We start from the raw sequence: 23,030 nt of genomic DNA on the forward strand, positions 1-23,030 counted from the left end.
TGGTACCGCAACATTCACACGAACCACTATCATCAAAGTAATGTACGAAATCTTACCAGTCATGCATTGTTCAAGGCATACCTATAGAAATAAATGTTCACTCGATGCACTAAACCATGTAATTTAATTTCCAAATGAAATAATTATGATTAAATTCCTTTTCAAGCACAAATATATAATGGTAAACAAGCACATAATCACACAAAACAGCGTTTCCTTTGTCTTGTTCACAGTATAACGCCTTGTTTACCAGGCCAGAAGTGTTGCCAGGTCATAATTTAAATAGTTTTAGAGTCATACACGAGAGAAGTTACTTTTTTCTTGAAAGTAAGAAATATAAAAGTAAAATCCAATTGACTCTTCAAAGTGGCTGTAAACAACACGGTAAACAATATTTCGCAGAAAGGAAAAAATAATAAAATTTAATTGCATTTTGTTCATGGTTCAGTAATTTTATCAGTCAAGTGTAAGCATTTAATGACAACGTGGCAACAATGACTAAACAAGGGATAGAATTCTTGTAATCTGAGAAGCAACTACGAGGGAAGAGGCAACCACCTCTTCGAAATTTGTAGCAGTTTTATTCATATGTTCTTATTAATACTTGAAGAATGCAGTCAAAGAACTACTCTCCATTCCAACTCCTGTTTCGTCTCCCCTCCTCCATAACATGTAGCCTATTCGTTTATGCTTGTATTGTCTGTGGAAGTGGTTGTTAGAAATTTTGTTGAAAGCAGTGAAACACCATCAGTCTTATAAGAAGCCTTTCTGACCTTAGAGGGGAAAGCTATATATTCTATATATTTAAAAAGATTATTTAAGTATTTATTTTCATCCTTTAAGCGCCACCCCCCCTCCCCTCCTTCAAAGCTCATGGCCTAGCGGCAACACGGACCTCGAGCGTTTCTATGATGTACTGATGTATTTTCCGCCAAATGATGTAATTTAACCTACTTTAATTAGCAATTATTCTTATTGAAAGTTACAGGCATTCTGCTTAGTTTTCCGAATTGCATGTCCCAAAACATAACACCCTGCTATACTTAGAACTAAGTAGCTTCCTTAGTTTACAAGATACATCAATGATATTAGCATCTTTAGAAAGAACAGATTCCACTCTATAACGTTTGTATCAACATATTTTTCCGTTTCTCCTACGGTTTCATAGTTATTTGACATGAAAGTATTATAGAAAAACGAACAAAATATTTTTTATTTATAAGAGCCGCCTTATTTAAAGATGGCAACACCACATAGCAAGCACACCAAACTCTGTTACATTTAACATTAATTACCTTCAATTTGGCACAAGAACGAAGTCTCTAGGTAAATTTATTGAGAAGTTATTACCGGTACTTCTCTGGAAAGTGCTGACAAAGAAATCCAATATGGCGACTCAAAATGGCGGAAAGCACCCTGCATGGTAGATTTTGGTAAACTTTTGATATATTGTTTAGGACGCAATTCACTTTCAGAAAATGTAAACAGAAATTTTATTGCAATTTGTTCCGGGTTAAGCCATTTTTGTCGTAAAATGACTAGACTAAATACGGCTGACTGACATGTTTCGCTCACCATCGTATTACTCCAAGCTTCTGAAATCTTTTAACTTTTTCGTGACCCATATATTCCTTTTGATTTGTTTCTATCAAAACCGACCTTTTCAAATGTGAATCGTGATTGAATCGTGAATCCTATAGGCGGAACTAATCTAAATAAATTTTCTGCCTCTTCGTAGCACAGTGTTGCATCAGTGACAATGACTTGTGCTATACAAGGAGTTTACACCACTCTAGGATACGTGTTTTAGTAAGGCTTGCAAACCATTATATTTGCCCTTCATATTAGCTTCCCCAAACTGATCGATGACTAGGAAAATAGAAGAAAATATTGGGAGTTAAAAGAGGAAGCTGAAAATCGAGAAACATGGAAGAAACATTCCAGGCCCAAACTGAAAATTAAGGAAAAAAAAACTCATTAGTCCCAGAACCTGCCAATAGGAAGAATATTTAATAATAATAATAATAATAATAATTATAATTAGCTGCCCCATTAAATGAAAATCCAATAAGCTTGTCAATAGATAGTCCAATAGTTCTGAGCTTTTTTTTTTATAACCTCCAGCGTGTTTTTTTTTTTCCTGTGGTCTTGTGAAGATTAATTTGCTTAACAAAGCTTATCTGTTTTATATGTGTATCGTAAAACTGTGCACAGTTGATCTAGAATTGAACATCTTTTGAGTGGTATCTACTTGCAAACTGTAAATTCCAACAGAAAGAACTTTACTAACAAAACTTTCCGAAAATGTTTTCGTAGTGTTACTATCACTTTATTAACAAAATATTTAAAAGAAATATAATTAAGGAACTATGTCCTAAAGAGTGCTATTTGCTTTTCTTCTTCATTTTTTCTTTTTGTTTTTTACTATGTTTTATGGACAATTCAATATGCGTCTCTTTAACAATAGATCATATTCAGCAATTAACAGTACTGACTCTAAGAAGTTTCCATGGTTTACACTTCTGTCATTAGAACAGTATGCACTTTCCATTTTATCACGATAGGCAGTGCCCTGACGGCCGATGAACAAAATAATATCAATTATTCGCTGAACAACTCGGCACCTTTCTTCTTGTGGACAGTTGCTAAAATGGAATTCAGAAGCGAACCGATATCGCCACTACGTTTGGCGGATGTGACAGCAAAAACGGAATTCTCGTGACTTGCGCATACTTAGTGTTTTTGTTTCATCATAGGTATTCCGCGAATATTGTCATGTCAGTTGAAACAGCTAAGAAGCTTCCATGCTCCACAGTCTTCTGCTAATCTCTTCGTCTTCATGTACGATGTTTCTGTATGGCGGTTGAAAAATTAAAAAGAAAAAAATGTTTTTGACCAAACTTAAATCCAGTAATATAAGGAATGTAAATATCATTGGAGAATATCAAACAAACACTACAATGCGCACTTTTAGTTTCAGTATATACCAACTACGTTGAAGTAAATCTTCATTTGAATGAACACAGTAATACACTTTTGTATTATCAATTGAAAGTTTTGTACCCTTGTCACTGATACACTGTATAGTATGATTTCCAAGAAACGGAAGTTTACAGGCAATACTTTCGTTTCGTGTTAAGTACAATAAAAGTCCTAGGTGGTTCACAGCATCCTCAGGGTCATCATATGTTGAACTCACAGAGGGCAACCAAGTTGATCCTCTGCTCCTATTTCAGAACCTTCTGTTGCGGAAGCAGAAGGAATCCGCTGGTCGCCCATATTTTCAGGTACTGAGCTATCTTTGTCATATGAAAAGAGCTTGGTTTTCTTTGGCAAAGTGGTAGGACTGGTAGCTGAATCAAGAATAGAAACCAGAGTCTCCGACTGATGAACTATAACTGGTTCAAACTCACTGTATCTGCCAAAGCTACTTCATCAGGCACAGGACCGTGTGCTTCGTCGTAAGAAACATTCTTCTCCTCTGAAATATCTGGCGCTTCTGCACCTGAAAGAAATGGCCAATTTTGCCGGTGCTAACGGCAGACGTGGCTAAGTTTTCTCTTTTTTCTTTCTCGTCCTATTTTGCATTTCCGAACATTTTCTTTTTTAAACTATTATACTGCTGTTGGAAGTTTCATCCATTATTTATAACCGAGCCAAAGTACTTTTGTTTCATTAAAAATCTCTTTAAAAAACTAAATAAATAAATAATCTTGTTCCTATGAAATGCCATCCTCACAATCATATAAAATATTTCACAACAGGCAGTTTCGCGAAACTCATTGTTTTGTAACGCCCCGCTCCTCTAGTAAAACGCAGAGTGTAGAAACAAACAGCAAACGCAAAAAGGAAAACACAACGCAGTGTTCCCAAGCCCCATAACTACAATGGCGTTATGCATCCAATCTTATCACCATCTACTGTTTCCACGCAGACAGTAGGATATCATGGATGTTTCAAACAATAATAATTGCTGTGGATCACTGTACATAACGTTCAGCAGGCTAACCCGCTTTCGTATCTGGCCAAAACTCAACACTATTTCAACAAAAATTAACAAAATAATCAGTTGATGTCACAACGCACACTCAAAATCATAGCAAGACTTGACAGCTATTTGCTTCTTAAAAGCATGTATAACCTTACATAACTTACACTGATTTAACCTAACCACTAACTACAAGATGTTATAGTATTCAGTTTATAAGGGAAAACAGAGAGAAACTCTGATCCGTTTAATTACACTCAAGGACGTTAACAGAAATCAACCTCAGCCTAAAAAAGGGCTAAAGTGCCGCAGATGGCGGCCCCGGATAAGACCCAGATGAACCTGTTTTTAACGTTGTATTACTACTTATCTGTTATTATTTTAATATACTTTACCTACAATCACCCGTGTTTCATCTCAGGCCTTCACTATTCACTGTTAATTACAAACATTTCTTATTTTCATGCTTTCTTTACTCTTTTCTACATCCATATGCATCTATATAATATTGCAGCGTAAAATTCATACCTACGAGCTGTTAAGTGTTGCGAACTACTTCCTACTCAGAAATTACTAGAACAATGAATCCTTACCTTTTCACTACGATGGAGGATATAGCTTCGAAACCGCTGCTAAAAATTCATGAATGATATCATCCTTCCTTCCTTGTGTGTCAGGGGCGTTTGGAAATGCAGTCCCCTATTAAAGACACGCCCCTAGGACAATAAAAGTTCAAAACGCATATATGAAAATACTTCTTTCCTGCGTGCTAACCATTCAATGATGAAATACTTACATTCATGGCAAATAAATTTCGTTGCAGAAACTAAAAGGAAGAGGATTTTTTTAAAATTTAACGTTACACACTTACGCACTGAGGCTAAGGGAGACAGATGATGAAATGGGTGATAATGTTGGAATGAAAGTGTGATGAAACGGGGAAACTACGAGGAAACCCATTCATATGATCTTTGTCCACCACAAAGCTCATTTGGCGGGAGCTGGGATTGAGCCTGTACCACACACGCCAGAAGTACGCGCTCTACCGCTGAAAGAGTGTTTGTTGTTAATTGTGAAGTCATATACGTGGAAAAATAATTTGAAAACATACCTATATTAGTGTCTCAAGAAGGCTAACTTACAAGGGACATCACCAAATTGTCCGGCTCCGATTTCAATGAAACTTTTTCTTCTGGTAGAGGACATGTATGCATAATTTGTGATGACAGAAATTTTTGCCATGGTGTATGTTTTCTATTTTAGAATCTTAAAACATGTTGTGGAAATTAGGAGAGTTGCCAATTTGAAAGATCAAATAATCTACGTTTGTTGCACATTAGAAGCAGTCCTAAATTCATACTGGTTAACTATAGAACAAAAATAAGCATACCATTGGCTTTTTGGGAAAATTTGCTATTAAAATGAGGTGTCACATGCTATAGTTTTCATTTTCCAAAACTTCACTTCAATTCAAAATGGTGGATTTCAGGATGGCGACCGTCAAAGTTACCCTTACCGTACTACTTGCCTCTAGGCATAATATGTATTACTGAAGCTTTTATCCACTTATTATCATTAATACGTGGGTTAGAAGCGGAGGTAAGAGACTTACGCACATAGTAAGTAAGTATAAGCAATTAATATCCTGTAACTTTTTCCCAAATGGGCGTATTTTAAAACTAACTGCACCATTGTCTTCTTGATTAAATTCTAGCCCGAAATTATGTATTATATTACCCTCTTCCTATTTTAAAAACTTGATGTTAATTCAGAATGGCGGATTTCAAGATGGCTGCCGTCGAGGTCATACCTACCATACGACTTCCCCTATGCCGTATATGTATCTACATGGTTGTTCTTTCATTAACACTACGTTTACAAAGGTTGTAAGGGATTTCTGCAGTAATCTCTAATAACCACATCACAGCTCTTTAAAATTATAAAAAATAGAAAACATACACCATGGTAAAAATTTCTGTCATCCCAAATAATGCATACATGTCCTCTATCAGAAAAAAAAGTTTCATTGAAATCGGAGCCGGACAATTGGATGATGTCCCTTGTTAGATGTCAATACTGTCCTTTAAAATTTAAATGCGAATTTGATCTCGCTAAACATACCATTGTATTATTGTATCAAGGAGGCTAGATTAGTTCATACAATACTGGCCCTCGAAATTTGAATACCAACTTGATATCGGTAAACATACAAGACATTCCTGTCTACAATAGCAAATTTAATATGTGATAAGGCATTATATCTCTTGATTTTAATGTTGATTTGTGTATACCCATTAAATATATATATATATATATATATATATATATATATATATATATATATATATATATATAGAATTTTGTAGCTTCATCATTGATAAAGGTTATCCTTTAAGTTGCAAGTATTTCCGTAATTTATAGTTCTTACGTGAAGATAATCGAAGCCTGTCGTGTGGAGAAGTTGTAGTCTGTTCACAGTGAGAGAAAATGCAGAATAATAATTCAGTGGATGACCCTTTTGTAACTCTGACTGTATTACTAAATTGAAAATTTCGCAGTGTTAGAATATTTTCTGGGAAGTAATTGAATTATTTCTGTGTTATTACAGAGTTTGTGATGCGTGATGAAGAGCAGAGTGTATGTTTTAGTGATAATGGAATTCGGGGAAGAAAACACGAAGAAAATTTTGAAAAATATATCACCGAAGGTAATAACAGATACCGAGAACAATACTCCTGTTCTTTATGTGGGAGATTTTATAAGGAGAAGAACACATTAGTAAGGCATATGAAATATGAATGTGGCAGAGAGGCTCAATTTCAGTGCCCAATTTGTTCAAAGAAGACAAAGCAAAAATATAACTTGGTTCTTCATATGCGAAGAAGACATAAATTTTTTGATAATATATTTTAAAATGTGATAAGTTTTCCTTTTTATATGATTTATATACTAGATTTGCCGTAAATTATTAAATCCTAAAATCAGTAGGTGTGAAATAAAAAGTTCCTATGAACTACTAAAATTGTCGTAAATACTGTTTGCATCTTCGTGCACTAATTTCTGTTTACAGGTTTTGTTTACAGCTTTTTACAATTTGTTTGCATTGTAATTTAGGAGCTCATGGGAGTGCATGCGAGCTTCAATTTTTTGTTAGCATTAATAATTATTTTGCTACTTAAGGTAAACAATTTTCTTACTTTTTATACACAATCCAATATATATATATATATATATATATATATATATATATATATATATATATATATATATATATATATATATATATATATATATATATATAATATTATAATTTTATGTCTTATCATTTTTATGTACCGTGAAAGTAAATTTTGGAACCCATAAAATTGTAAATGTGTGGTTGTTGTTTGAACATAAACCATTAGGTTATGGCATAGTCAAACTACAAAGGCTTTTCTGTATTACGTTTTTACGTTTGACTATTTATTTCTTCTCTTTCACTCTGTTTTGCATGTCATGACAGCGGTTATACATATCTGTCCTACATGTTCCATCATAGGAAGTTTCTTTATATATATTACAAAGTTAAAAGACATATAATAATTGTATTACTGTTTGACGATTGTAAGCATGAAGAAATAAAATAAATTCATGAACATGTAATAGAAGACTCTGTCTGTTGCAGAATCTGACACCTGTAGTGACATCAAGTCATGGAGCCATTGGTTGGCAGTTGATGATGGAGCTGATGCGCAGCCCAGGAGTAAATCTAGAAATAATGATGATAATATTTATGATGAAGGTGACGTTTTCCGAACAGTGATTCTTCAACCTGAATATGATTCAGATCTCGAAAAAAAGTTTAGTTGTATTCACTGTGGCAAAGCATATCGTAGGAGAGATTCACTCCGTAGACATGTTCGTGTTGAGTGCGGAAAGGAACCGAGATATGAGTGCATATTCTGTGAAAGGAAGTGCAAGTATAAACACAACTTAATATCACATATAAGGAGCATGCATAGTTCCCATAATTCTCAGGGAGCCTCATTGACTGACCAGCCACAAAATTTGAACTTGGAAACCTATTCTGTGCCACACAACTTTGTTCCGAAAGTTGAAAGTGACAATTTACTGTGAAGATACCGTGAAAGTATACATTGACAAGGGTTCTCTTTTGTAATAGCATATGTACAGTCTTACACTATATATATTAGGAAAATTCATGTAATATATAATATATATATATATATATATATATATATATATATATATATATATATATATATATATATATATATATATAAAAGATACAGTAAGATAATGTAATGGTATCTTAAAATATTAATAATTAATATGTCGCAGTATGCAATAAAAAGATTGGAAAATTTCTTTAAATTTGACTTTCACTCTGGAATAGTTCATTAAAGTGTCATTTGATAAAGAATACATGAAGAGAAAACTCTTGTTTGACAAGTGAAAACAGCACTTTTTTGTTCGAGTGAAACAGAATTGAGAAAAAGGAAGTACAAAGATTTCGTTCGTTTGGAACGTGTTATTATTCTACGAAAATTGTAAAGTTTTAGCAGTACTCACGGCCGCCTTTGGTGTAACTTATGAATAATTTCTAATCTATTCTAGATTCTAGTATATTAAATTCCTTGTAATTCAGAAATTCGTGTTTAGTGACTCGTGGTGTGGATGTTTTATATGATTACCCTGCAGTAAGCGTTGGAATTTAGGGAGGGAAGTAGAAACTAACCTGTTTTTATTGTTAAGCTTATGTGCGTACTTACTATCAACACTTGAAAAGCTGCCGACCATTGATTTAGTAGAAATAGAATCAGTTGTTACCGTAGAATAGGAAGAATGGGAATTTTTTAAAAATCTTCTTTTACAGTCATTGTTACGAAGTGAATTAAACTCAGCCATAGAACATTGATTTTTATTTTGGAGTTTTTAACAGTTGTACATTCAATTGCAGAAATATACAAAATCTGTACATGTGCGTGCTCTGTTCACCAAGTAGTGAATGTGAATAAGGAATTTAATTTTAATTCAGTATTACTGAGTTTTAACAATACAGTTCTCACAATAACGTATATTATGTAATATTATATTATAATGTAATATTATTATATAAGAATATTATATAGACATGAACACAAAATGTAACTTTCTGTGAGATAACAAGCTTCTAACTTCATTCTCTGAACAAGCTATTAGTTACTTTTCTTCCTACGGGAAGCAGGGAATACAATTTCTGGATCTCGCCGAAACAGAAGAGGCAAAGCTCCAATCTTTGCCTTGGAGGGTGCCTGAATTCATCGATTCTCTTTTCCATCTGTTTAGGTAATACTTAACAAAACAAGAACTATAAAGTGTGTTTAATGGATAACCTTATTCCAATGCAAAAATTTTCAGACAATGCAGTTTGCTCTGCGTTTGTTTTTATCATCATATTCGGACAGTTTATTATATATATATATATATATATATATATATATATATATATATATATATATATATATATATATATATATATATATATATATATATATATATATATATGATTAGCAATCGCTCCTAAGAAGTTTTATTTCTTCACAATTGTACCTAGGACTATTTTGTCTTAAAATAAAATCTTAAACAGCCTAAGAAGATCAACATCAATTTCTCTTCCGTTTATGAATGAGAGTACATAGCTTTTTAACCGAATTGAAAGGCCAGTATTTTTTGAACAAGAAGGTACATTATCATTTGAGCTCAATATCGTGGTAAAACTGCTCTTTAGTATATACATTAAAAAGTAAATGTATGCATAAAAGTAAAAGTAAATGTACGCGAAAGACCTGAATAGCAGTTTTGCGTGTCCGTCTCGTGATTGAGAGGTGATCAAGGTGACAGAAAATATATAATGAGAGCAGGTTAGTCAGTGCAACATCTTCATACTGCTATTCACTTGACATGCTTTGAGTCTCGTCCATGTTGTTTAAAAGGGTTAATAATTTGTTTGAACTTTATGTGCTTTTTTTTTTTTTAATCATTGAGGGTGTTTGAACCAGGACCTACTTACAGTTTAAAGAGGGATCCGAACAGTGACGTGCAATCCACCGAAGCAAACTAAACACTGCTTTTCATTTATATATTCTTATAAGAATCACTATTATAAATCTATGCTTAAACTTCGTTTATTTAATAATAAAATTCTGATACAGTTTTAAATCTGCGTTGCATCACATGTTTGGAGAGAATATACATCTCTCGACTGCACCATCCGCAGAAACCATTCTCTCTATATAGACAGAAGATCCAGAAGGCGCCAGACAGTACTGAATTGTGAAAAGTGTGGCCTCCGATATCAAGGTTGATAGAAATGAACATAAACTGGATTACTCTCTACCAAAGCTGAATGGGTCGTTGCTATGACAGCTGAACGTCAGCATAGCTTCTAACCAAGGAGAGAAGTCTCGAGTTCGAAGCGCGGACAATGCTGTAACTCTGTTCTGCTGTTGCGAATCCCAGCGACAAGTCGCTAAATCTAACGGATTTCGAGAGGCAGTTAGCGACGAACTTTTTACATAACGGACTAACGACTTTTTTTTAGCGACTTTGATATATCTTGGCGACAAAACTAGCGAATTATTTCAGATTTGGTTTTTAAGAAATTCGATACGGCTTGCTTAGCTACTGTCAAGAATTTTATTAATAAAATGAACGCAAATCTGACGTGAGTTCCACTGGACATAATTTGGAATAACCTGTGTTTCCTGACGGAAACACATCATGTGAGAAAAGTTCGTTGGCTGGTTATAACTGACAACACAACCTCTTGGTATTGGTAATGATGTGTCGTCAATGACACTTGACAATTCGGGACAGCGCGAGGAGAAAAATGATTGCGAGTGATTATTGCACATTCGTTTACAAGCAGAAAAACGAATTATGGCAGTGATTGCAAAACTTTCATAGGAGAAGGAGAAAAAAAAAATCTTAAATCGACAAATATTTAATATATATACATAAGTGGCAAATTTGAAAATTCTTGTAATACTAAACTCTGTTAACGAGTGAGGTTTTTTGTAACCCTGTTCGTACAGGCATGCGGTGATTCTCAGAAATGAAGCTAAATTTCCATGTGTCAGTCTCTTTCGAAGAAATCCCATTCTTATTTTTATTTGTAAGATTATGCATCATATCCGATAGAACCTTTTAGGGTCGCATCTCGCTCGCAAGCCGTGGTTTGCCCATTACTGAATTAGTGCACTTCGAATCAATTTTTAGCTATGTCTAATAGCAGTGTTTACTTGCATATTGCTTTGTAATTGTTAATTGCTGTCTTTTTAAATTAACACTAGCTGAACTTGCGCTCTCTACACAGCGCATCATTCACATATGAGCGCTGTCATTCCCCACATCATCTGCATATGTCCCTTTACAGACACAAGTGAAAGACGCCTTGATTTTAAAAAAAATCGGCAAGGCGTACGATAAAAGGGAGATTTTTTTCGATCATTTTTTCAATATCTCGCACCGTTTGCAAGATTGAGCCTACTTCCGGTTAGAGTTTCTAATTCATGTATGATCAGTATTTTCTTTTTTCTTGCATGCAGTATGTAATAAGCAAATACATTACATACACAATTAATTATAATGCCAGTGATATATGGTGTTCATTGGGAAAACACCAAACAATAAAGATTCATATTAACTTGGAGAAATGGTTATTCTTAGTTTTTCATTATCATTTGTCCATAAAACAAACGTCTGAGAAGTATACAACCCCTATACACAACTATGTTGTGTTGGAATGTATACTCATAGGGTATGATGCTTTACTTTTTTAAACTTTCAACATTTCCAGTGTGCCCCTAATAAACGTAATAAAGAAGTAAAGGCCATGTTTTTTTTTAAATATTCAATTAGAACTGGACAATCTACACAAAATTTGAATTGGCCAGTGAAAACGGCACGTTTCTAGCACTTGTGGTCTTCGTGATCTCATTGACGAAAGGATTGGAGACAAACATATAAACCTAGTATTTTAATATATAGACTAGCTGAACCTGCGCTGTCTACTCAGCGCATCGTTCTGTTATGACCATGAATTTCCTTCCCACTGTGCAGGTCTCCTTACAAGTAAAGGATAGGAGACTCACAAAAGGAAGTGGATAGCTATATATAGATGTTGGAGTGAGTTTGTAGCAAATTTGTAGAAGTAACACGATATCAAGTGAAAATATTTTTCTAATAAATCCAAATCCGTCCGAGTACGCCTCATTGAGTCTCTTGATTCCTTTGCAGTTGCCAGCATTCAATAGCTTTTGCCATTCAGATTTAAGCCAGATGCCTGCAATGTCCATCAACCCGCCATACGTAACTTCTCTAATAGTTGGCTAACACTCTAGTTTCGGCCTGCAACAATGTTATGTTATGAGCTCAAAATGGCACCTAAAATGTTGAATAGAACAATAAGGTTTTTGAAAATTTCAATGAGAACTGGACAATCTACACAAAATTTGGAATCGATCAGAGAAAACGGCACGTTTCTAGCACGTATGGTTTTCGTGATCTCATTGTCCCCAATCCTTTCGACAAATAGCATTTTAATATATAGAACTAGCTCAACCTGCGCTCTCTACACAGCGCATCATTCTTCACATATGAGCATTAATTTCCTTGTCATTCCTCACAACATCTGTACATGTCCTTTTACAGACACAAGAGAAGGAAACGTCTTAAAAAAATCTGCAAGGGGTACGATAAAAGGGAGACTTTCTCGATTATTTTTTCAATATCCCACCGTTTGCAAGTTTGAGCCTTCTTCCGGTTGAAGTTTCTAATTCGTGTATGATCAGTCTTCTTTCTTCTTGCATGCAATATTTAATAATCAAATACATTACATACACAGTTAATTATAATGTCAGTTATATATGGTGTTCATTGGGCAAAACACTCCAAAACTAAAGATTCATCTTAGACTGAAGAAATGGCCATCCTTGCTTTTTCATTATTATTTGGCCATGAAAGAAACCCCCTAAGATGTATATAACCCCTATGTAACTATGTGATGTTGGAATGTATAATGCGCAGGATATGATGGTTTAGTTTTTTTATTTTTTTTTATTTCAACACTTCTAGTGTACCCATAAAATTGTAATAGAGAAATAATGGCCATGGTTTTTAAAATATTCTATTAGAACTGAACAATCTATGCAAAATTTGCAACTGATCAGTGAAAACGTCATTTTCTAGAGCCTGTAGTTTCCGAGATCACATTGTCGAAATGATTGGCCACAAACTCCAAAGATGACAGCACAATTCATTTACATTTATTTTGGAGAAGGTTTATTAAAATACAAAGGCTTTGAACAATAATTTAAAAAAATAAAACTTTATGAAAAAAGATCTATTTAAACTACACATACTTTAAATTTTTTGTCTTTGTTAAACGTGAAATCACAAGTAACCGTAAATCAAAGGTTAGAAATCAAAAGTTAGAGGTTGGAGCTCCTGCGTTTTTATTGCTATTTTAGCATTTTACTAGATAGATAGTGGATAGGGAGAGGGAAAGTATTGAAGAGAAAACAGTCGGACACCTTTAGTAACGGTTTGCGTCAAGGCAATGCAAAATTAGTGTTAGTTTGTGATAATTGTTATAGCAGTTATGATGACTTTTTTTTTTTACCTTGTTCGTTGCGTTGTTATACGCAAAATTTTGCAAAAAATGAGACGGAATGAGCCTTAATGTTTATTTGCAAATATGTAGACCTAAATTATTTTACGTGGTTTCTGGTTTACTTAATTTTGTTTATGTACACATGCTAAGTTTGTGTTGTTTCGCAAAAAGAAAAAAAAAACGTTTTTTGGCTTAAATTCGGCAAATACCTGTTTTGGCGACTTTCGAAATTTAACTTTTGCCAATTCGAGTTGGCAAGAGTGTTGTGTAACTAAGCTCTCAGTAGTAGCCTGATGGGTTGCCTCTCCCTTCTGGTGTGTGCTTTAAGATTATTATTTGCAATTGAAACACAGGTTCTGACACTGAATAAAATTGGAATCACAGAATGCAGGGAATGTGCTAATAAACTATTCATAGAAAAAGAAAAGAATATTTTAGGAAGTCCATTTGTTTAAATTCACCTTTATGTAAACTAAATCTCGTTATGCTGCAGTTATTACAGAAACACTTATTTCTGAAGTAGACATAATTATGATTGATTACGGAAAATTCCGTTCGAACAGAACTCAGCCTCAAAAGTGAACTACCGATTGTGAACTTTTTAGTGACAAAATAAATCTCATGAAATGGGGTATTTATGACTACTTGTTTATGTCATATCAACAAAATCGTATACGTCGTATTTGACGATATAATAAATAATATTAATAAAAAAAAGAAACTACCCTTGTGACAAGTGATTTACATAACATTGTAGAGTTATTAAAATATGAACAAAATCGTCCGAGTTTTTTTCTTTTTCAAAAAAAAATGAAAAAAGAAAAAACCTCCAGGAATAAACTATCCTTGTGATTTTTTCAGGGCAAATGAGCTATGCTATTTGCATTAATAAAAGATCTATTAATGAAATATGAACAAAATCGCCTATTGTTTTTGAAAAAATGTCCGAAAAAAATCACCCCTAAGTACAATTACTCATGATTTTTTTTATTTAGACAAATCAATTATGCTGTATTGTCAGGTTATTAGTGAAATATTCATTTCCGAAATATGAACCAAATTGCCTGTATCGTTTTCGAGCAAATAGTCTGGAAAACTCACCCCAAGTATAAACTACCTCGTCTGGATTTTTTCTAGAAAAACGTATCAAGAGAATATCACCACTCACAACACTTCACAGAAAACCAGAAAGTAGTTTAAGTTTTGTAAGGTATCGAGACACAATTTTTCTATCAATTCAGTGTCTTAGGAATAGATTCCAGCTCCGTTAACCCTCTATTGAAACCGGAAGTGGTATTAATAAGCTGTTTTCGGTTTCAACGTTGATCCTGATGGAACAACAACGTTAATAACTAGCGATAAACTTTTTTCAATTGTCTCAAGACAACATACTATTATTATTCTCGACAGATTACGAAAATTGGAAATGGTTAAAATGTACGTCCAGTTTCAATATTTATCTCCATAGAGCAAAATCAACAATAGGTAAAGATACAGATTTAACGTTCCAAGAATGAGATTATCTCGACTTTTAAATTTATCTGTTCAAAAGGAAGTGGTAAAAATTCAATTTCCGGTTGCAACAGTGATCGGACAATGGATAAAACGGAAATATATATATAGCAACAAGCAGTTTTTAGAAATGGATCTAGTATCGGAAGAATGTTGATCTATATTGCAACGGGAAATGATAGACATTAATTAGCACTTTCAGTTGCAATAGTAATCTCCATGGAGCAAACAAAGTAATGGATGAATTCAGTGTTTCTTAAAATGCAGGCAGAAGTTATAAATTTAGTGACGTGCATTAAATTTATGCATTATATAAAATGCATAGCGTATAAGTCTACCGTAGTTTTACACTATGAAACGAAACTCACTTGTCTCGTTGTTGTTTACTTGTCTTATGATTGTTCATGTGATTGTTGCGATTTCAAGAGAAAACTGAAAACACCGGAAAATATTGCTTCCTGAAGTCATTCGGTTCGATACTAACATTCGAAAACTTTTTAAACCCTGTGGAGAGACGAAAGCTTACAATGTAATTTTTAAATATTCTTTAATGTTTGAAGCCCCTTTTTCATATAGGAAACTAAGTTAACAGCCACCTAGACGATTTAATATTTTGTTTCATCTAAAGAAGTTCTACATATTCAGAATGCAGAATGAATTATACTATATACAACCTCTCTAACAATGAAAGTATATACAATATGAATGAAACTTACCTTGCTGTCAATCGAAGTAGTCCCCTCCTGCAGCTATGCGACGTTGAGCACTGCTGTACTTGTCCTGGAAATTTTTTTGAGAAATCTTTCGGGATGCTGCTCAGGAGCCTCGTCACGTTTCGTTCGATGTCTGGAATATCGTCAGATATCTTTACTTTCAACGCGAGTTTGAGGATGGGATCAGGAAGAAGTCGGGGGGATTCAGATCTGGCGAATATGGTGAATGGTCAGTTTGCACCATCCCCTTTTGAGCCAGGAATTGTCTGATGATATTGGCTGTGTGAGGGCGAGAATGGTCGTGATCCAGAAACCATGAACCTTGTTCTGAGTACTGGTGTCGTACCTTTTGTACACGTTTCATGAAACGTCTCAAAATTTCAACGTACGTAGCAGCACTCAATGTTGTTCCCTCGGGTAGAAAAGCCTTGTGGATTATGCCATTACTGTCAAAAAAAAAGGTGATTAGCATCGTTTTGATGCGTGATTTTTCTGCTTTGACCTTTTTCCGACGAGTTGCTATCAGTTTGGAACCGGACATACTAACACTCACTTGGTATAACGCGTCTCACACAGACCACAGTTGACTCACAACTGAACAACGGTGAGTCCACAATGGCGGCACCTGTCGCTACTCGTGTGCAGTGTTCCCTTACGCCAATGTTGTCAGGTCGAGCACAGCGACTTCATTCACCGAACTTTATTCATGTCAGAGGTTGTACATGACTCTGTTATAAATTTGATGGTTTTTAACATTTCTTTTAAACTTACATAATACGTGCAGAAAATTTCACATAAAATCATTATCTCGAACAACACTGTCATGCGTTTTATAGCACTTGTAAAGAACGAAATTAGTTCGCAAACCTACCATCTGCTCAAACACATCTGACGCTTAATACTTACAACCGGTTCCGCGGTTATTATGTTCGCCCAACATCAGATTCACAGATTTTAAATAAGTATCCCGCATAGAGGTGCAGATAACAGTGCTAAAAGTAATCATTTTAATTATAGAATTGTTGGCCGTGTCGATTAATTACATTTTGCCATGCAATGGGGATTCATATAATTTGGCGTTCGAGCGTACAGTCTAATCAGGCAGTACATTATTATTTGCTTTATTCTGAAAACGTTACTTAAATACATGAAATACAAAAGAAGAAGAAAAACAAAAGATCATACCTGTCGATATTTAAACGTGGAGAAAATATTTGTTCGCATGAGGAGACGGTGAGCTTCAAAATACTGTGACACTATGGGAGTAGGACTATTTTTCATTCCTTTACATAGCAATGTAATAGCATATATGTATGTATCTAAAGAAATTGTTGTTATTTTTTATATTTACAGATTTCTAGTAGGTATGATCACTTGTAATGTGTGAGTAATTTAGCACATATAATTCATGGGTCTAAATTTTATTTGTGATGTAAATTTCAGTCATTAAATCATTTTGTTGACATCGTGTTAACTCGAAGAAACAAGGATTTCTTTGTTATTACAGACAACCTACATCTTGCTGTAATGGGATCGAGATTCCATTCTTCTGTACCGAGAGATGACACCGTGTTCAAATTTGGAGATGGAAATTGGAGTGAAGATACAATGTACTTTGAAATAACCAGAGAGGAAAATAATGAACCAGCAAAGATATTCGTTTGTCCCCAATGTAGAAATCCTTACCGATATAAAAAAACGTTATTAAGACACATGAGATACGAATGTGGCAAAGAAGCACGATTTCACTGCTTCTCATGTCCTTGGCGTTTTAAACATAGAGCACACTTGTTGGCTCACGTGAGGAGACGGCACCAAAATATTGTGACCCATCTTCAAAATTAGCAATTGAATATATGAGCTAAATTAAGTTAAAACTTCTTTGATTGTTACAACGTTCCAGAGTTTTGGTATATTCAATGAGATCATCCGTTTCTTCTAGAAAAAGTAATGAGGATTTTTACGTACTAATGAAGATTGCGTACTGTTCTGCGCATTTCCCAAACGAATGTGTGTGAAGACAGATACAGTGTTCAAGAATATCCGTGTATCAAAAATATGTAAATAAACTTTTTCTAAGTGGTGGTTATTTTTAACTCTTTTTAACAGTAAGTTTTAAGGACGATATGGATTAATATAAATTTTATTATGGTGTTTTTCTGAATTTTGTAAAGTAATCCGTAATTAATCGTGTTTATACCTTAATGAATCATGAGATTTCAGCTTCAATGCCCTAAGCATTTCCCAAATTACAAGCGCTGAATAACATTGTCACAGCACGAATTCCAACATCTAAAATTAATCGTGTATTAGTAGAGAAACACGCTATCCTGAGGTAAACAGAGCTACATCAAGTATGGCTAACACAGGACGAATAATATTTATATTTCGTGAAAAGTCCATTAAAACTTGGAAATCGTTGATCAATTCTGACCAAAGGATGATCAACAACTGGCATTAACGAATTTCGAATTTGATGTAAAGGAGTGGTGACAAGTAATTAGTTTCTCTGCTAAAAATAATAGGTATATTCGTGACAAAAAAAAAAAAAAAAGCAATATTGAATTCAAAATATAGCAAAGCTGCTCCTTTTCCCCGCTTTATGTCTCGTGTCTTAAAGCCGATCAAATGTTGGAAATTCTTGATCAAATCTCATTAAACGATTGCTGTTTAGAATTTCAAATCCGGCGTAAGGGAAACTGACATGTTGTTATCCCGTCCTACTAAAAATAACACTGTTCGACAAAATTCATTTTTTTTTTTTTTTTTTTTTTTTATGAATGCAGGTATTTTTCATATTTTTCGAGCTGCTGAAAACGAATCTGTACTTAATTTTGGTCCTGCACCCTCAGATTTTGAAATAATGTCAGTTATAGTAGATTCTACAGCTTGGTACAAACCTGTTTATAATTCGATTTGAAATCGCTGGCTTTTAACATTTAAATATATCCCTGGCCCATCTGGAAAGGCTTATGCGTACAGCCTGTACTTTGGAGCGTGGAAAGGCTCATTGGGCCAGGGATGACGGAAAGTATCATCAGAAAAACCGTCTTGAATAATTCGTATGTTTATTCCAGTATGTTAGATCCTCAGTCTCAAAAAGTTTATAGCTCTTCATTTTTGCACAAAAGAAAGGAAGGTTCGGAAGGGAGGGGGATATTAGCTACTTTGTGCTAACAATAAGCTGAGAGCAGATTATTGGTCTAATATATTTTCAGAAAAAATCTTGTCTTATGTCGCTGAAAAAACAAAAATAATATATATTTTCCCTGAAGGGGGAGCGCAACACCTTCGGGATCTGTTGCTGAACCACAGAGCTAATATGTCCTTTCCACCATGTCCTTAGTCATACGCAAAAGGATGGAAGGTTTGGAGGGTGCGCAAAATATTACCTCCTGTAACTTCGGGATATTGGCTTGTTTGTACTAAGAATAGACTGAAAGCAGAGTATTGATCTAATATCTCGTATGCCTGTGCAAAGGATGTTATTTTTAAGAAGCAGAAAAAATTGAATGCTGTAGTAGTGAATCCTTAAAATACTTCAGAATACACAAATTCATAACTTTGGCACAAGTTTCAATTTGATTTAGCCCCCTATAGACACGTGTAGAGATTTTTTTTTCTTTCCAGTGACTGAATTGACTGGAAAAAGATTTTTGTGACAACACTCTGCACAAGCACCCGAAATATATTGACATAAAAATACCTTTGTCACCTCATCTTATTGAAATACACAGAAAGATTTATGTCATAGATTGTGTTATGTTTTCTTTTGAGAGAGACGTAAACCTTTTTTTTAGACCATCCATTCGGCTACGGAAGGTTTATATCTCTCCATTCATGCTCAAAAGAATAGAAGGTTCAGAAAGGGGAAAGGAAAATATTATCCGCTAAAATGTTTGGGGATAGTATATTAGTTTTTCTGTAACAAGAGACTTCAGAGTAGGGATACGCACGAGTCGAGTCGAGTCGAGATTTAAGCCTGTCTCGATTCGACTCGATTTCGAGACGAGACAAAATATACGCACACATCAGCCAAAACATTATGATTACCTATGTAGTTGTCAGTATGTACACCTTTAGCACGGATAACAACGGCGACGCGTCTTGGCATACAATAATTTATTATATTGTATTTTGTGTTTAATTAAATTGGAATCCACTTCATGATCTTGTTTAAATTATCACTAAACTAGATTTTTTTTGTTTCTATGGAGAACGTAAGCATAACAATTATAAAAGGTGAGTAAAGTACGTATGTATTTACAAGAAAGTTGATTTTACGAATCTTTTGTGGTTCCGCCAATCTATTATTTAGTTTTTTTAATTCTCATAAATAAAAGAACTATTATAAAATATCACTATTCTTTAATACACATAAAATTACTTATACTTACTAATACTTATAAAATTCATTAATACCTCTATAATTATAACTATGCTAAATTACTATAGACTTGCCGATTGCTCATAATAGTTTTATGCAAACTAAATAATCAAATATTATTATTATTATATTTGAAGTACAATCAAATATCACGACATTAATTATTACTTTTAATTAACTGAATTGAGCTGAAAAGTAAATCTTGATCTCCAAATATTAATTATTAATTTTATGCGTTCTGTACCTATCTAAAGTTACAGGATGGAAGGTTTGGTAGCAGAAGGTTTGAATGCTAGAATTGGTTTCAGGGCTGTTCCTGAGTGAATACTTTCTTCAAAATAATATTGAAAATTATAGAAAGATTTTCGAGTAGGGTCGAGATTTTTTACGAGCAGTCTCGACTCGTCTCGAATTTTACAAAGTGTCTCGATTCGTGCGCATTCTTACTTGAGAGCAAATTATTGGTCTAATATATTGACACAAAAATAATTTTATCATATCTCGTTAACAGAAAAGTTTGATATTTTCCTCTGATGGGGAGCAAAACCTTTTCTTTATGCATCGATGAACCACGGAGTCAACATTTCTTCATTCATGTTCAAAAGCATATTAAGTTCTGAGAAGCTCGAAATATTATCCGCTGCTTGGATATTAACTAATTTGTACTAACAATATATTATTGGTCAAATCTATTGACAAAATATACTTTTGTCGGCTGTGAAAATAATACAGGAAGGGTTATATTTTCCCTTGAGGCGGGCGCACGCCCTTCACTAGAGCCGCCACTGGGCTGCGGAAGATTTATATCTCTTCATTCATACTCAAAAGGATGGAAGATTCGGAGAGGGCGCAAAATATTACTCGCCGTAACATTTGGGGATATCGGTTAGCTTGTTTTGTTTTTTAACAATAGACTGAGAACAGCAAATTATTGGTTTAATATATTGACTCAAAAATACTGTAGCTATCTCATCTCGTTGAAATAACATGCAATTTGACACCAACTTAAACGAATACTCCCATGGGCAATTTCTCAAGAAACAAAGGGAAATTTGCATGTTATAGAATTGACTCCAGTTTTCCCTCTTAATAATAGAGAATTTTCCCTTATTTTTATGTTAGTTTGCATACCGATTTTCACAGCTCCAGCTTAAGCGATTCCTCACATCGGACACTTTGTAATTAAAGAAATGGTCATTTGAATGTTATAGAGTCAACTCCAGTTTTTTTCTTTTCTTAGGAGCAGAATTTAAAAAAAATACTAAAATGTGTGTTCCCTTATATTTATATAAGAATTTATATACTGAATTTCTCATCTCCAACTACGCGAATCTCAATATTCAGCACCATGTGAGTAAAGAGAAATTTCAATATTAATGAAATTGTGCTCCCCTTTTCCTGCTTAGAGGCGGAATTTTCAGAAACGTTGTAATACATGTTTCCTTATTCTAAATTAAAATTACATATACTGAATTTCAAGTCTTCAACTTAAGCGAATTCACACTTTTTTAAAAAGTGAAATTTGAGTACTTTATACATGTCTCCCTTTCTCTTATTTTGAGCGTAATTTTCGAAACCACTGAAACACGTGTTCTTTATTTTTAATAAAGAGTATGTAACTCGTGTCTCACATCTCCAAGTTAAACGAATCTCCACATTCAATCTCTTGTGAATGAATAAAGGATAACGTCAATATTTAAGAAATTTTCCCCTTTCAACCTTATATGCGAAATTTCCGAAAATGCTAAAACACATATTCTCTTATTTGTAGCTAAGAGGTCATATACCGAATTTCACATCTTCAACTTACATGAATCCTCACGTTTCGGACTTCGTGAATAAATAAAGGGAAATTTCAACATGATTGAAATTGCTCTCTTTTTTTCCCCTAGGAGCGGAATACGTGTTTTCTTATTTTTAATTAAAAGTTTATATACCGAATTTCATATATTAGTTTATATATATTAGTTAATTTAAAAGTTTATATACCGCTCCAACTTCATATTCGGCACTTTCTGATTAAACAAAAGGAAATTTAAGTATTTTATAAATGTCCCTCTTGCCTTCTTTTGGAGCGGAATTGTCAAAAATTTGAAACACGTATGTCCTTATTTTTTTAATGAAGAGTTCGTATGCCAAGTTTCATCTCCCTAACTCCAGGGATTCGTAAGATACACTATTGTTGGGGGAAATTTTGAACTCTCCTTTACTTCCCTTTAAATTGATATTTCCAAAAGATTCTTCTTTATCCCTTACCTTCGTGACAAAAAGAGTATTCTCTCCAAATTTCACGTTAATTAATATAGTAATATGGCCTGGTCAATGATGAGTCACCCACGTCTAGTTTATATAGGCATATATATATAGGTGCGGATCCAAGGGGAGGGCTATAGCCCCCCCCCCCGTGACGCTAAGGTGTCCAAACTCGAGCCCGACGCTCAACCGGGCTCGGGCTCAATAATCGAGCGCGACTCCGAGTTAGCCCAACTCTCAATGAAATAACTGAGCGCGAACCCAATCGAGAGAAGTGAGAGCGAGCCCGAGTAAGCGCGAGCCCAGTTACGGGAAATGATCGCGAGCCCAGTTGGAAGAAGTGATTACGAGCTCAAGAGAGCGCGAGTCCAGTTGAGGGAAGCGATCGCGACCCCAATTGAGAAAAGTGATCGTGAGTGCAAATGAGCACGAGCCCAGTTGAGAGAAATGATCGCGAGCGCGAGCTCAATTGAGTGCGAACCCGCGCTCACTTCGCACTCACATGAACTCATTTGCTTCAGG

General features: G+C 34.3%; 1 protein-coding gene across 25 annotated transcripts in view; it reads left to right on the top strand.

Annotated features, from left to right (window-relative positions):
• LOC145674949 (uncharacterized) overlaps nt 1–23,030 on the top strand; it is a 768,948-nt gene that overhangs the window by 315,924 nt on the left and 429,994 nt on the right. For 3 of the 25 annotated variants that reach the window (XM_081745221.1, XM_081745222.1, XM_081745217.1), the window contains exons 5-6: nt 6,597–6,695; nt 7,653–8,208. The exons of 15 other annotated variants lie outside the window; for them this stretch is intronic. In XM_081745221.1, coding sequence (XP_081601347.1) covers nt 6,597–6,695; nt 7,653–8,104 — 551 coding nt within the window. In that variant the 3' untranslated portion in view covers nt 8,105–8,208. Of the gene's footprint in view, nt 1–6,596; nt 6,733–7,652; nt 8,209–17,375; nt 17,930–23,030 lie in introns of those variants that run through there. 7 more of the 25 variants (XM_081745233.1, XM_081745226.1, XM_081745239.1 and 4 more) reach the window with 7 other exon arrangements.

Source organism: Thermobia domestica, chromosome 18 (assembly GCF_964235325.1).
Source record: "Thermobia domestica chromosome 18, izTheDome1.hap1.1, whole genome shotgun sequence".
Classification (NCBI taxonomy): domain Eukaryota; kingdom Metazoa; phylum Arthropoda; class Insecta; order Zygentoma; family Lepismatidae; genus Thermobia; species Thermobia domestica.